Raw genomic sequence first — 13852 nt, 5'->3', positions numbered from 1 at the left:
GAGAGAGAGAGAGAGAGCTCTCTCTCTCTCTCTCTCTCTCTCTCTCTCTCTCTACGTTTCCTCACTCCCTGTCTCTTCTGTCCTCCTCCCTCCGCTTCTATCTTCTCTTTTCTGTCGTCCCATTATCCCCATCTGCCTCTCATCTCCTTTGCTCCGCTCTTCCTTTCTCTCCCTGCTGCTGCTGCTTTCTTTTTTCATCTCCCTCGCTCGCATCATCGCTCTCATAACCAATGTCGTAATGTCTCTTCACGCTTTCAGTAACGCCGTCGCCGCAAGTATGCAAACACCCGCGTGGTTATGTCCGCTTAACCACAGGTCTCACTCGTAAACACACACAGTCAGACACAGGCAGAAGGAACAGATTGAAAACGGCGCATTCTGGAAGGCGTATCCTGCTCGATTCGCTAGCGGAACGTCAATGGCGCTATTGCGTGCACTTGCTAATGCGCCAGGTGGACCGCGCGAGTGACATAACGGTTACTGCACGAAGGTCGCCGGCGCTGCCCGGACCGTGACGGTGGAAGTGCTGTCACAGCGCGTGCTGACGTGCACGGCTTTCGTTCGCGACGATCGTTTGTTATCTTGCAGCCTACCTACCACAGATCGTGTCTCTGACACGACTTATAATTGACCTGCCCTATCATTGATCTGACAGGACCGTGTAGTGAGTGAAGGGCAACGGATGAAATGGCCGCCGTTCAAGTCCAGTCACCTAATGACGATTTTGAGTTACCATCTGCTAACCCTGGTGGTCTCCTAAATGCCTGAATGGCCCCCTGATGGCCTCATCCTCTTGCCAAAGCCTTGGTCACCTGCCGCCGCTGGCGCGCAGCTCAGTTTGTGATTCTCAAACCGCCGGATCCGCGCGTGCGTCGTGCCTTTCGCTCTACGCCCGGTGCGCATGCGGACCGAGGGCCCGTGACCCGAGAATACCCAGCCATCTGCAGTTGGCTGGGACATTTCTTCCACCGAGCTACACAGCCAGTCACTCATGTACTATAACAGGCTGCCGTGTACCGTACGTCATCCGTGCATGACAACTGTGACCCCGATCCTGACCCCCTGACCCCTGACCCCTGACCCGACGTCAGACGCCCGCCGGTTGAGCGAGCTGCTCCGTCAACCGTACGACATGTACAAGGGCGGCTTCGTGGACCAGTACACCATGGGCCTCATCAACCAGCTCGCGCAGGCCATGGACGACGCCGTCACGCAGGAGGTGAGTGCCGCGCCGAGGGTGACAGGCGGGTGCGACGTCAGAGGGGGCAGGGCGTCAGGTGACGTCACCAGCAGGACGTAAGAGCAGCGTCGCGAGGCTGTTCCCCGAGCGACGGCGCGTCGCGCGGTTTCACGAGCACGGCTGTATGAACGCGGAGCAGGTCGGGCCGGTTCCAGCCATGGACAAGAACCGGCCTGGCCCCCCGCAAAATGTACCGGCCATTCATCGGGCAGCGCGTGGCGCTGTGGGACCGGCGGGCCTTTTGTCAGGCGGAAGGGAAGCTGACCCGCTCTCTGTGTCACTGATGGAAAACATGGCTCTCAACCCACCCATGGCAAAAACCAAACGGAGCGATGTGGCGCTGCAAGACGTCCGTCGGCTGTTGTGGGGCGAGGTTGCACAAAAACCTGTCGGAATTGTGCCAGCATGCCGGATGTACTCCACAATAATTACTGAGTCACGTGTGTGGATGTGATTTGGTGATAATTTTAATTAATTCATGCATAGTTTTGTTTGTGGAATTACCCTGATTCCAAAAAGCTTTCAACCTACTTTATTTCTCGTATTTTGAGTCGAACGAATACGAATGGTAGAAAAATAAACTAACTGAAACCATTTTCAAAGATGGACCAAAGCCCTTGAAGTTACGATTCATGTTGGCGTACGGAGCAGGGCATTATGGAAATGATATATTTGCGTATTTCCGACTGTTCGGGTCGGATAAAGTCCGTTTGAGACTCAGATAAAACAGCCGATATGACATATACGATGAACGTTAATAACTTACGTTGCAACCTTAGATATCCCCTAAGAGTAAGAGTCTATCTTTATAATGCATTTAATCACTTCAGTAAACGTTATCGCGATCGCATTCATGTGATGCGTTCAGGCGTTCCACCACCGTTAACTTCGTCGGCCCAGCCCTAGCCCGTGCCACCGTACGTCGACAGGTCACGAACCACCTGTTCCAAATGCCCGAGCACCGGTTCGGAATGGATCTAGCGGCGATCAACATGCAGCGAGGCCGCGAGCACGGCCTGCCCAGCTACAACGGCTTCCGCGAGTTCTGCGGCCTGCCGCGCGTCACCGACTTCTTCGAGCTGAATACCGTCATGAGCAACAACACGGCCTCCGCCTACAGCGACGTTTACGGGTGAGAGGACCTGGCGGGCGGCCTCGACGGTGCGTGTGTGCTGGGTGGCGCGATGGCCGTTCGTGTTCCGGTGCATGAGGGCCTGACACGCTAAACGCTGGTGGACCCGGAACTTCCGATAGGTCTCACCAGCGCGCGTGCTCGCTAATCCACACTCAATTCCATCCCACATTCCATTCCACATTTCACATTCTATGCCAGTTTCCTGCCTTCGGCCGTCTATTTCTACCACCCATCACGGCTGAGAGAACTTGTCAGTGTTCCGCCGCCGTCCAGGTCTAATGATGGTCGCGCTGGCGCCCAATCTGGCGGCAGGGCAGCACCTGGCAGCCCTTGGTACCGTCCAACACAACGCGTACTAGCCTATCGAAACAAACCCTTTGTGCTCTTCGAAGACGCAACTAACCTCTGGAAAGAGCCCATGGAACCGTTCGACACCATGTACTTGCCTCTGAAAACAGCCCTTTGTTCTCTTCAACAACATGTCCGATCCCCTGGCAGCTCTCGGCAGCCTGTGACACGCTCTGTCCGCCACCTGACGCGTCGGTAGTACCCGGCCTGTCCGCCAGCGCGCGGCAGTCGCGCCAGCCGTGGTGACGTGCCCTCCACCGACAGGCACCCGGACGACATGGACCTCTGGTCTGGCGTCGTCTCCGAGAAGCCGCTGGATGGCTCCATGGTCGGCCCCACGCTGGCCTGCCTCATCGCCGAGCAGCAGTTCCGCGTGCTGAAGGAGGGCGACCGCTTCTGGTTTGAGAACCAGGGCTTGCCCAGCTCCTTCACGCCGGGTACAACAACGCCCGGCCCGCAGGCGAAGGGAGGGGGGGGGGGGGGGGGCAGCGCCAGAGCGGCCCGCCGGTGACAGCTTCGGCTGCGGGGCTGAGGGGGGAGAAGGCTGGGCTGTTTTGATCTCTCGCGAGGCGCCGTGTCAGCTAAGAGGTGTTCCGATAACGCGTGTGCTGTTACCGATAGCAGCGTGACATTCTCTCACGCCAGTTATAACGGGTTACTGAAGATAACCGGAGAACGTAACGCACGCACCTTGGTCCGTCCGACTCTTCCCTCGTTTCTCGTCTGGCATTCTTGTTTCTCTTTCGGCACTGGTACTCTCGTCCTGTTTCTCGTATGACGGCCTGTTCCTGCTATGCAACCCGGCAGTACAAGTCGCGGTTCTTTCAGCCGCTTTGTTCGGTACTTCGGTGCCGCCATTAGTTGGGTCCGTGATTGTACTGCAGCACAGCACACTGGCACGCCAATCCCAAACTCGTGGTGCTGACGCCTGCGCTCTTTGCAGAACAAATTGACGCAATTCATCAGGTGAAGCTGAGTAACATCATCTGCGACAACTCGGACGGCATCGAGAAGCTGCAGGTGTACCTGATGGTGCTCCCCGACCCCAAGATGTGAGTGCCGGCAGCAGGTTTGTGTATCTTATCGGGCTTCCCGCGTCCAGAACTCAGACAGGATCGAGAAGCCGCAGGTGTACCTGATGGTGCTCCCCGATACCGATATGCGAGTACCGGCGGCAGGTTTGTGTATCTTACCGGGCTTCACTCGTCGAGCCCGTGAGCACTGGCTGGAGATGGATCGGGTAGTGTCCACGCAACGTAACCGAGTGGATCAAGGCAGTTAATGTCGGCTGTCATTCGCGAAGTGAGCAAAAACGTCCACGACAGGAAGGCAACAGAAGAAACAACGAAGAAAAAGTTCCCACTACCCTTCCTGATCACATAAGAATAGGCACCGAAATTCGATGCGGTCTGGAGTTCACCAGTTTCATATGAGCGCCGTTGCCCAGTGCGCATGCGCGTGTGACACGCCCCCCCCCCCCCCCGCTCTGTCGTTCCAGTAACCCGGTGGTCTCGTGCGCCACCCTGCCGCGGCTGGACCTCTCGCTCTGGAGGGACGTAGCCGGCGCCGGCGTGCACCAGCGGAAGTAGACCGGCCAGGGCGGCGGCCGTCGCGGCAGGCCCCCCGGCAAGACCGTAGGAGTCGCGGGTCACGCGCTGCCGCTGCCGGCAGGCCGGAGCGGTGCGTTCTCACGCGACGGGCCCGGCTGTGCCGATCTAGCTGTTGGGGTCGACCCGAGCGAGGCTCAGTTCTGGAGGAGGCACGAGTGATCGTGCGGAGGTGTCTAAGTCGGCGGAGGTGGGGGAGGGGGGAGGGGGGGGAGCATCGATACAGAGGACTCAAATGTTACGGCACAGGAACGAAGCACGATTGGACTAGTCTGAGTTTCTTTCTCCTTTTCGTTGCCCCAGCCGCCGGCGTCGGTAGGTGGTAAACAGCCTACGATGGGTTCAGCTGAGATATGAACCATCTAAAGCTATGGCAACTTGCTTTCAACGAAACAGTAAAGGTGTTTGCTAGCATGGTTTTTGCAGAGTTTTGGACGTTCAGTTTGTTCTCTTTTATGACGCTTAGAGTTGAGTGTGCCGTTCCTAAAGCGGCCTTTCCGAACTGAAGTCATTGTGATAGGCCTAATTCATGGACGTTATCACCAGGCCGAAACGAAATTTGGTTCGTCGTTTGGCGTCCGCATAGCCATACATCCGTCAGATTAAGCTTACGAGCTTTTATGGCTGTTTGTCAAACATAAAAACTCCATCAGCTTACCTAAAACCTATCAACCTAAAGTCACGAGGAGCTAGTAAAGAACAGAGTTACCGCGCATCTCAAGGGCAGGAGTGAAGCACAGCCCGCGTTGCCGCCCGCATGTACATACCCGGAGCGTATTTAATTGTACAGACACATGCCGTCTTTCAGAGGATAGATGGACGATGTGGTCACTCTGAACCGTCCGTGCATCCGTGCGGTGGTGAGGGCACAGAGGCCGCGCCCCTGTAAAGAGAGGGGCTCCTCGGTGCACCGTCGCCCCAAAGTGCGTAGGCTGTGGGTGTCTATCAGGAAGAAATGTCGTTCGTCGTCTCACAGTATGAGATGCAAAACAGGTAACTGGGAGGGTTCTTCTAGACAAATACGACACGTGTCTTACGACACATTCTCAAAATTGATGGCGTCCATTAGCTGAAATCATTTTGCTCGTGTTTACAAGCACAAAGGAGTGTAAAACGTCTTCGACTTACGATTTGGGGCACATTTACACCCGCGGGTGCAGCAGGAAGACACGGAGTGACTGTGAAGTCGGTAAATGTCGCGTATGGTCTGCGTGGATGGACTGTTTTCAAGCTCAACGGTGCGTTTTCTGTGTGCTGCGGCACCCTCTGACCTGTTTCCGAATCGCTGTTCGTGTCAGTGATGGTTTCCATGGGAATTAGCTGGTGACTTGGGTGTCCGGTGCTGCTAAGAGTGAATCACTTTTTATTTCTGTTCCGGATGTGACGAGTGGGGGAAGGAAAGCTTGTAAATTTGACGCCTGTTCTTTTCCGCTGTCCTGTTGTGAATAGTGTAAATATACTTCCCGAACGCGATAGATTATATGCAATGTTTCCCTGTCCGAAGTGGAGCTATGCAGGATAAAATACTGCCGCGCAATATAGCGGAATAAATGTGTTGACTGAGTGCGAGGATCAAATCAGTATCTTAACGAGATTACCGGCGCATTGGTATTACCCAAAGTCCAGCGAGTCTCCACTGTCGGCTGCAGAAGTCATTCACACACTTTAAACCGATACTTTAATCATCGTTTCGATAGGATACATACCCTCAATCCGTAAATATGGCAAACGGAAACGCATCAAATCAGTGTGCACAATTTCGCGGACTGGCGGTTCTGTTTGCAAACGGTGCAGTTCACATTTGGATCTGCAGCTTCGCAGACAAATACGCATCGGTGACGAATGGCGGACGATATATTTCGTTCACGTGTTCCGGTACCCTATACCCTGTTCTGTCATATTGCAGACGCATGAACAGATAATCTGACAAAGTAACATAACCAGCGCGAGCCGCGCCGGTTCTCAACCCACCAACCTCGCGGTCGTTTTGCGTTTTGAGACCGATGCAATCAAAGTACGAAACATATTACGATGAAATAAGAGAACGTTCTCCGAATTGCATAGTCACGCAACATCGTCAAAGCGCCTCCGTAATCGTCTCTGGGAAATGTCACAAGGCGTCTGCAAGGCGAGGCAGCCCGTCACACTAACGCACCGCTCATGGGATTGCTGACGATGGCCTCCGAGCGTGCAGCCAGCGCCAGCCGCAGCTCCCGGTGTCACGCGCTCCCAAGTTCCGTCGCAAAACGCTTTGGCAGCAGCGCGAGCCGAGTCGGCCCACGCCTGGCAGAGATCACGGCAATCCACTCGGGTGCCGCACGATCCGCGGCTGCTCTCGGGCCGGCGCAGGGCGCCCCGCGCAGGTTGAGGACGGTCACTGACACCTCACCGGCAGCTGACCCGTCTCCCGGCACACGTGGTCTCAGACGGGCGGCGGTCTGGCTCGCGCCTGGTCCACGTGGTCCACGCGGTCCACGTGGTCCGCCACGGTCCGGGAGGGGTGGTCCCCCGGTCCTTGGGTTTGGTACCCTATACCCGCCGGCGGTCGTCATCTGTACGTCCTCAGACACCACCACGGGCTCTGAAAGGCGCAGCCCACCCGGTCAGGCGACCAATCAGTTGGCCTGGTTTCGTTTCGTCTCGTTTCTGCGCAGTGGCGGAACTTACGAACGTCAAAAGGGGCGAGCCCGTTTTCAGATCCTCTCTCGGCATGCAAAAACATGGCGTGAATGTTGAAGTTCTGCAAAAGCGGGATTCATGGCGCCTTGTGTACTGCCCCTTAACCTTCTAAAGCCCGTGTGTGAACAAAAATTATCGATAGCGATACGTTCGGAGCGTGCTGCGACAGCCTGGCAGTGAGCCAAATCCTCCATGTGTGCATGCTTAACGCTACAGTTCCAATAAAGCTGAACTAATGTTTAGTAAATTCCAAAGAGCTAAGGTACAATATAAACTGACACCATGTGCAGTGTGTTAACTCATATCTGCAGCGTTTGCACGTCAATACACAGTGCATGCATGCGCATGGGTGCAGGAGGTGTCAACGCTGCGATTCCCCAGATTCCCCATATTCCCCAGATTCCCCAGATCCCCAGATCCCACAGATTCCCCAGCAAAAGCCATGGGCCCCAATCCGCACCGGTGGTGACACTTTTGTTACCCAATCTCATTCACTTTCAGCGATCCCGCCGGGGGCATTTAAACCAAATATGGGGCCTCATGGTACCTACCTTTCCCCAGCTGATCGTAGCCCTCGTCTCCTTCCTGCAAAATATACACAGCTTGTCGGCAACGTTGATCAATGTAAGGAAGCATGTCCGACCAACAGTCTGACTGTCATTCCACGTACAAATTGTCGACCCGCCCGCAGTGGCGTGAATAATATATATATATATATATATATATATATATATATATATATATATATATGTATGTATATATGAATACATATCAACAGAGCCGCAGCCCTTAGTCCAACACCACCTTTAAACGGAGTTTCCGCACTGGCATGATGCATAGCTGTTCATTGATTGGCGTGCGTGGCTACGCTGTGAACGCTTCGGCACTGGCATACGTGACTCCACCGCCTGAAAACCTACATGTCCCTAGTCAAAATGACACGGGACTGTCAGACAAAACCAAAGTATGTGTCCTTCAATCATGATATAGGCCACGGCGTCACACACCGTGGTTGTTTCTGCACGCCAAGGACGGTACAAATTCACGCATCTCATATTCGACCAGACTCCGCTCAATCAGGGCTCGAGAATAACAGATATTCTACTGCCTGCACACCCGTCTATGCACCTTCGACTCTGACGCAGCCGCTTCGCAAAGCGCAGCCGATGCCCTCTGGCGATGGCTTGTTTGCGGTACACGTCCAAGGGGAGGAGGGGGAGGGGGAGGGGGTGCCGTCCGATGCGACGCATCCCTCACCTGCAGTATCTGCTCGGAGATGATCTCCTCTGTGATGCTGCCGTCGGCGTGCGTGTGCTGCCGCACCAGCTGCCGCACGCGCACCTGCTTCTGCTCCACCTGCTGCGCGGGCTGCGTAGCGCGGGGTTAGGTGGCGCAAGAGAGATGGATTCAGAGTGAGATGGCACCATCGCAAGTGAGATGGCGTCAGAGGGCTGGCCGCTACCTTCACGTCTTCCTACACCCCTCAACGGCTAGCGACGCTGAATGTATACCTCAGAGTAGGGACAACATACTACTCAAGAAGGGGATGTAACCCTCAACACACACTGTCATCGAGGACAAAATTTCGGAACTTTGGCTTATAAAACGCCCATAAGTGAATATAAATACAGAACCACAATCAGACCGAAAACCACAGAAAAGGAATAAAAGGAGCAAGCTGCTCTTTTAGCCCGAGTACCTTCTTGCCAGAATAGGCCCAACTCCAGGCCCTGTCCCACTGCAGCGCGCCGGCACGCCCGCGCGGTGACCTGCGCGGCGACTCGGGGGTTTACCTGCTGCTGCTCAGCCTCGGCCACCGTCGGCTCGGAGCCCTCCAGCTGGAACGGCCCCATCTGCTCCGGCAGCGGCGGCGGCGGCGGCGGCGGGCGCGCCGCGGCCGGCTCCGCACTGGTCGCCGTGTAGGCGGCGCCGCCCGCGGCGTCCGGTGCCGGCCCGCCGGGCGCCGCCGGCTCAGCCTGTCCGGACTCGGAGGAGGAGACAGCCGACGCCGAGCTCTCGGGCGGTGCCGGGCCGCCGTCCGCCTGCGGACACAGCTGCCGTTAGTGAGGCGCCACTGAGGTAAGGCGGTTACGTGAGGTTAGGCGACTCCCCGGTTGGTGCGGCACGGCAGGCATCCGCCAGGCGGCTCCTCAGGTGACGTCACTGAACAGACGTCACGTGACGTCACTGAACAGACGTCATGGACGCTATTAACTAACATCAGAAGAAGTCACGCTGCCAAAGACACAGACTTGAAAGCACGGCTTGTGATGCACTACCGGGCCATAATGCTGGAGGCGCCAGAAAATGGCTGCCGGTAAAACACGCGGACATCAAGCCCAGCTCCAGCGAGCCATGCTAACGTCACAGGTGGCGCCAGCTAGCGGAATCACTAGATGGCACCAGCAGCAGAACTACTACGACCGTAGCGAGAAGTTACAATAAAGGGTCTTCAAATCGTGATACAGGCCGCAGGGACAGCCACGATGGCGGCTTCACACATTTCAATCAGGTAACGAAGCACGCTCAAGCTCATCAAGCGCAAACAATTTCGCACAAAATACAAGCAAGCCCCGCGAGGGACCGTCCAGCCAAAGAGAGACGTGCGGTGAGCCAGATTTGTCACACAGGTCAGTGCGGCTGATCCGGGACCGCTCCACAGGTGCCTGAGTGCGGGCGATGCTCCCCCGGGTCACCATCTCCCGCGGGCCACCATCTCCCGCGGACCACCATCTCCCCGCGGGCCACCATCTCCCGCAGGTCATCATCTCCCCGCTGGCCACCATCTCCCGCGAGTCACCATCTCCCCGCGGGCCGCTATCTCTCCGCGGACCACCATCTCCCGCGGGCCACCATCTCCCCGCAGGTCACCATCCCCCGCGGGCCACCATCTTCCCGCGGGCCACCATCTCCCCGGGGCCACCATCTCCCCGCTGGCCAATCTCCCCGCAGGTCACCATCTCCCCGCGGGCCACCATCTCCCGCGGGCCACCATCTCCTCGCGGAGCGCCTTACGGGGACTGGCGGCGGCTGCGAGGTAGAGTCGTCTCCGTGCTCGAGGACCACCTGCGCCTGGCGGGCGGACGGCCCCGGCGGCAACGGCGCTGACCCTGTCGACAGCGGAAGCGGCGACGGTCGACGGCGGGGCGACGCTGGATGGGTGCCGCGGCGGAGTTTAGCGGGGTCGGTGACCGCGGTGGACGCCACCGCACGTACGACGCGACGGAGCGGCGCCGGCTGCAGCCACAGCCTACTGGCGTAGTTAAACTCTGTCACATCCACGGCGGCACAGTTGGCCGCACGCAGACGTACAGATGTTTAGCATCATTTCCACCCATCCATACACCGCCTAGCTGACGAAAGTCCTTATTTCCGCTTCCAAGCGGAGGCGTAGCCAACGGGGGGGGGGGGGGTTTGGGGGGCAATATCACCGTGGAGGTGCCGAAGGTTGTTTTTTCTGCTTCAGTTGGTCGCAGGGCTACCAAAATGCAAGCACAAGCCCTCGATGCATCAAAATGAGATCACAAGTATAAAAGGATTCCCTGAACCCAAAAAGAGGTGGTCAGGCAGGGCAGGCTGCTGCACCTCCCTATGCTGAGGACCGAGACCGGGAGAGGACGGTTTGAGTTCCGTGCCTCGGCCACTTACAACTGGCCGGCAGACGAGGTCAAGTCTCAGTCCAGTCAGTGCTTCGCCCGGGCTGTCAAGCGACAGCTGCTGGCTGACGGTCGGGTCTGAATGTATGCTCTACGATCGTCTTAAATGTATTGTATTTTTGCCTTATCCTGTATTCGTGAATTAAGATTTGCACGAATGGCTGAGCGTACGCCTCAGCCTGATAGCCATGACTCCGGGCAGTAATATTCACGTGTTCGCGAGGATTGCCCTACGCCAGTGTTTATACAAATACCGATACAAAGTACGGCCATTGTAGCGACGAAATGTGTCCCTTGGCTGAAACGGTCCCACGTCTCGACCCCACTCCCTCCTGAGCGAAATTGTGGCTGCGCCACTGTCCGAAGGCACGCACGAAATAAAGACTGCATCTGACTGAACAACAAACAACAAGAGAACATGAACATGAAGCACCGAAAACGCGGAGCCACGGAACCCGCCGTTCCCCACGACGACGGAAATTGCATAACGCGTTATTCTACGCCCATCGGAAAGAGTACGGAAAACAAAAAGGAGCGCCGTAAGTATTCCTTACCTTCCAGCGCGCCACTTTGTAACGAAATCATGCCAAAGAGGAGACCGACGCCGCCCAGCAGCGCCACAATCACCAGAGCAGAAAGGCAGCTGTTGCCATCTGGTGACGGTTCTTCGTACTCGTCGTCACTGGCGTCGCCGCTCGCCGAGTCTGGAATAGGAGAATGTGCGCGTGGTTGCTGTCATTAACGTTAAATCAGTTTTTTGACATCTCCGTGGTTTTGAGCCGAGCAACATGATCTGGCAATAGATACTTTTGGTCAAGTTTTCGATCGGTTACACTGTCTCCTACCTCTGGTGATGAATAAATTATGCACCAATTCTAGCACCCATGCTGAACACGAAAGTAGTCTCTCGAAATGGCCATGGTATTCGGTGATACGCAAGTCCCAAATCATTACTCATCGGCCCGATGCTACCCACTATTACTTTAGCCGGTCGTTGTCCTCGAAGATTCAAAGAGTGGGTGAAAAGAATCTTCAAAAAAATATCAACAGCTAGATTCCTCGTGGAGATGCCAACTGGATGTTTTTTACATGAGCGGAGCCGGTCGCGGTTTGGGCGGGGGAGGGTGGGGGCGAAAGGAGGGCTGAAAGAGACAGGGAGTTCCTCAGGTCCTTCGCATAAGAAAAACAGGCCTTCGGACCTGGTTTTTCGACCTTCACTATACCAGGAGATAGCAGTTAAACGACATTGCACTGCTTACTAACACTTAAATGGACTCAGCTGCGGAGCGGAACTACAACGCACTTCATAGCGCGTGAAGTGAAGTGTGTTGTAGCGTAAAATAGCATTAATATATTGCATTTATACTGACTGACCGCGCAACGTTGTTAAATCACTCCTCCTGGTGTATCGTTCGGTCGTTAGCTCAACATAAGAACTGACTTTGAACTCGTGGTACTTAAGGTCTACTCTATAATTTTCGTGCAACAGAACAGGCGATGTTACATTTCGACATGGTTTGAGAACCACTCTCCGCCCCACCGGCGGCGCCGTGCTCTTCCCCACCGGTAGATTAGGCCGCGTGCCGTAAGCCAGACATTCCTGGGTATTGCACGCACGTGCGCACCAAGCGTCAGCCACGTGACCGCACTTGCCGCATATTGGCAGCCGGTGCTAATAGCTTGTACTTCACTGGCTTTGGAATCCTGATAGATCACGAGACGGCGGATGTGACCGAACGCGTGACAGGAAAACGGGCGAGCAACGCAACAAAATATGTGAAAACGGGCGAGCAACGCAACAAAACACGTGAAAACGGGCGAGCAACGCAACAAAACACGTGAAAAGAGTGAAAACCTGGAGTATAACGCGTATTTAGCTGTACTGACAGCCATCAGCAAACCACTACAGGCAACCGGGCACCCGCCGACGACTCGACAGACCACGTTTTAACCAGCTTAATAAGCGCTGTCTGCGTCCAGTGCGCACACGGACCGGGCTTCGGCGGATCGGCAAACGGAGTTTCGTAGATCAGCAAGCGGAACGGACCACACCGCCGTCCGAACCGTAGCCGAATCGCGGCGAGATTGACGGGCTGCGCCGGAAGGTCGCTGACCTCAGCACAGCCGGGTCATCAGACACCTAGCAGACGGCGGCTGGATTTGTTACCGACCTTCACAGTATATCGTTGAAAACTACGCAACGTCGTGGCCTCCGTTATAGTGCCTGCACAGTAGACGCGAGTAGCCGCATGTAAGTGACTGAGGCGTCGTTGATCTGCCACCAAACTAGAGGTGCGTTTTACCCTTGAAGCACTCCATAGGTATGTACAAAATGATATATTTGCAAAGGCGAAACGAGGTGTGACGAGAAATAAGCGAAAGTACCACTGACTACCACTGACTCACTGTCAGTGGTACCACTGTACCACTGACTCACTTCACAGGAACACTTCCACTGATTCACTTCACAGGAACACTTTGTTCCACATGGGGCAGATGCTGGAGGGAAATGCACAAACTGATGCCATGTTAAAACAGTCAGGCGGAACCTGCGCAGACGAAGGCAGCTTTGCCGATGGACATATCTAGTACGGGGGATGAGAAAAAGAAAAAACTAAATTTTTGCAAAGTATGCGCTTGCGACAAGTTGCAAATCTAGCCATTAAGCGCCAATGTAGATCGAAAGCCTTATATTAGCAAGAACCTCGGATATCGACCCTGAAAACGAAAATGCTCGTCTTCAGTACCTCTCTCCAAACTACCACCTTCCGAACAACAGGTAGAGACCACACTGAGACCACGCTGAGAGGTCTGGCACAGACCGCTGGTCACCGTGACTCTAGTGCACACGATCTATGTCCAAACATGCCTTAACGTTCTATTTTTAAATGGTTATGACGCAACTTTCAGAACATAACTGAAAACCAATGTTTGGAAAGGCCCAGTTCCTTCGCCATTTGAAGGTCTGTAATTTTTGAGCTGTGAAGTCACCTGGTTCCGGCGTCAAACCACGCACACGGTGACCCTGAAGACTCGGGGCTCTATGGACGCCTGATGGGGTCACCCGGGCCGTCTCGGGCTCCTTGGACGCCTGATGGGGTCACCCGGGACGCCTCAGGGCTCCTTGGACGCCTTATAGGGTCACGCAGGCCGTATCGGGGCTCCATGGACGCCTGATGGGGTCACG

The 13852-nt window shown here is 55.5% G+C and overlaps 1 protein-coding gene and 1 long non-coding RNA gene across 2 annotated transcripts; one reads left to right on the top strand and one right to left on the bottom strand.

Moving 5' to 3' along the window:
• The first annotated feature begins 238 nt into the window (after window positions 1–238).
• Window positions 239–4496, top strand: LOC119095203 (eosinophil peroxidase-like). Its single transcript, XM_037218075.1, has 6 exons — window positions 239–275; window positions 1092–1219; window positions 2170–2372; window positions 2988–3160; window positions 3667–3775; window positions 4222–4496. The coding sequence occupies exons 1-6, from the start codon at window positions 239–241 to the stop codon at window positions 4310–4312; spliced, it is 741 nt and encodes a 246-aa protein (XP_037073970.1). The 3' UTR covers window positions 4313–4496.
• Window positions 4497–8970: 4474 nt separating this feature from the next.
• LOC119095359 (uncharacterized) lies at window positions 8971–11365 on the bottom strand. The gene is made up of 3 exons (XR_005093867.1): window positions 11220–11365; window positions 10025–10119; window positions 8971–9051 (listed from the first exon to the last, which is right to left on the bottom strand). It is a non-coding gene; the product is annotated as an uncharacterized LOC119095359 (long non-coding RNA).
• Between the last annotated feature and the right edge of the window lie 2487 nt (window positions 11366–13852).

Source organism: Pollicipes pollicipes, unplaced genomic scaffold (assembly GCF_011947565.3).
Source record: "Pollicipes pollicipes isolate AB1234 unplaced genomic scaffold, Ppol_2.1 Scaffold_4219;HRSCAF=4965_pilon_pilon_pilon, whole genome shotgun sequence".
Taxonomy (NCBI): domain Eukaryota; kingdom Metazoa; phylum Arthropoda; class Thecostraca; order Pollicipedomorpha; family Pollicipedidae; genus Pollicipes; species Pollicipes pollicipes.
This window is presented reverse-complemented; position numbering and strand designations above follow the sequence as displayed.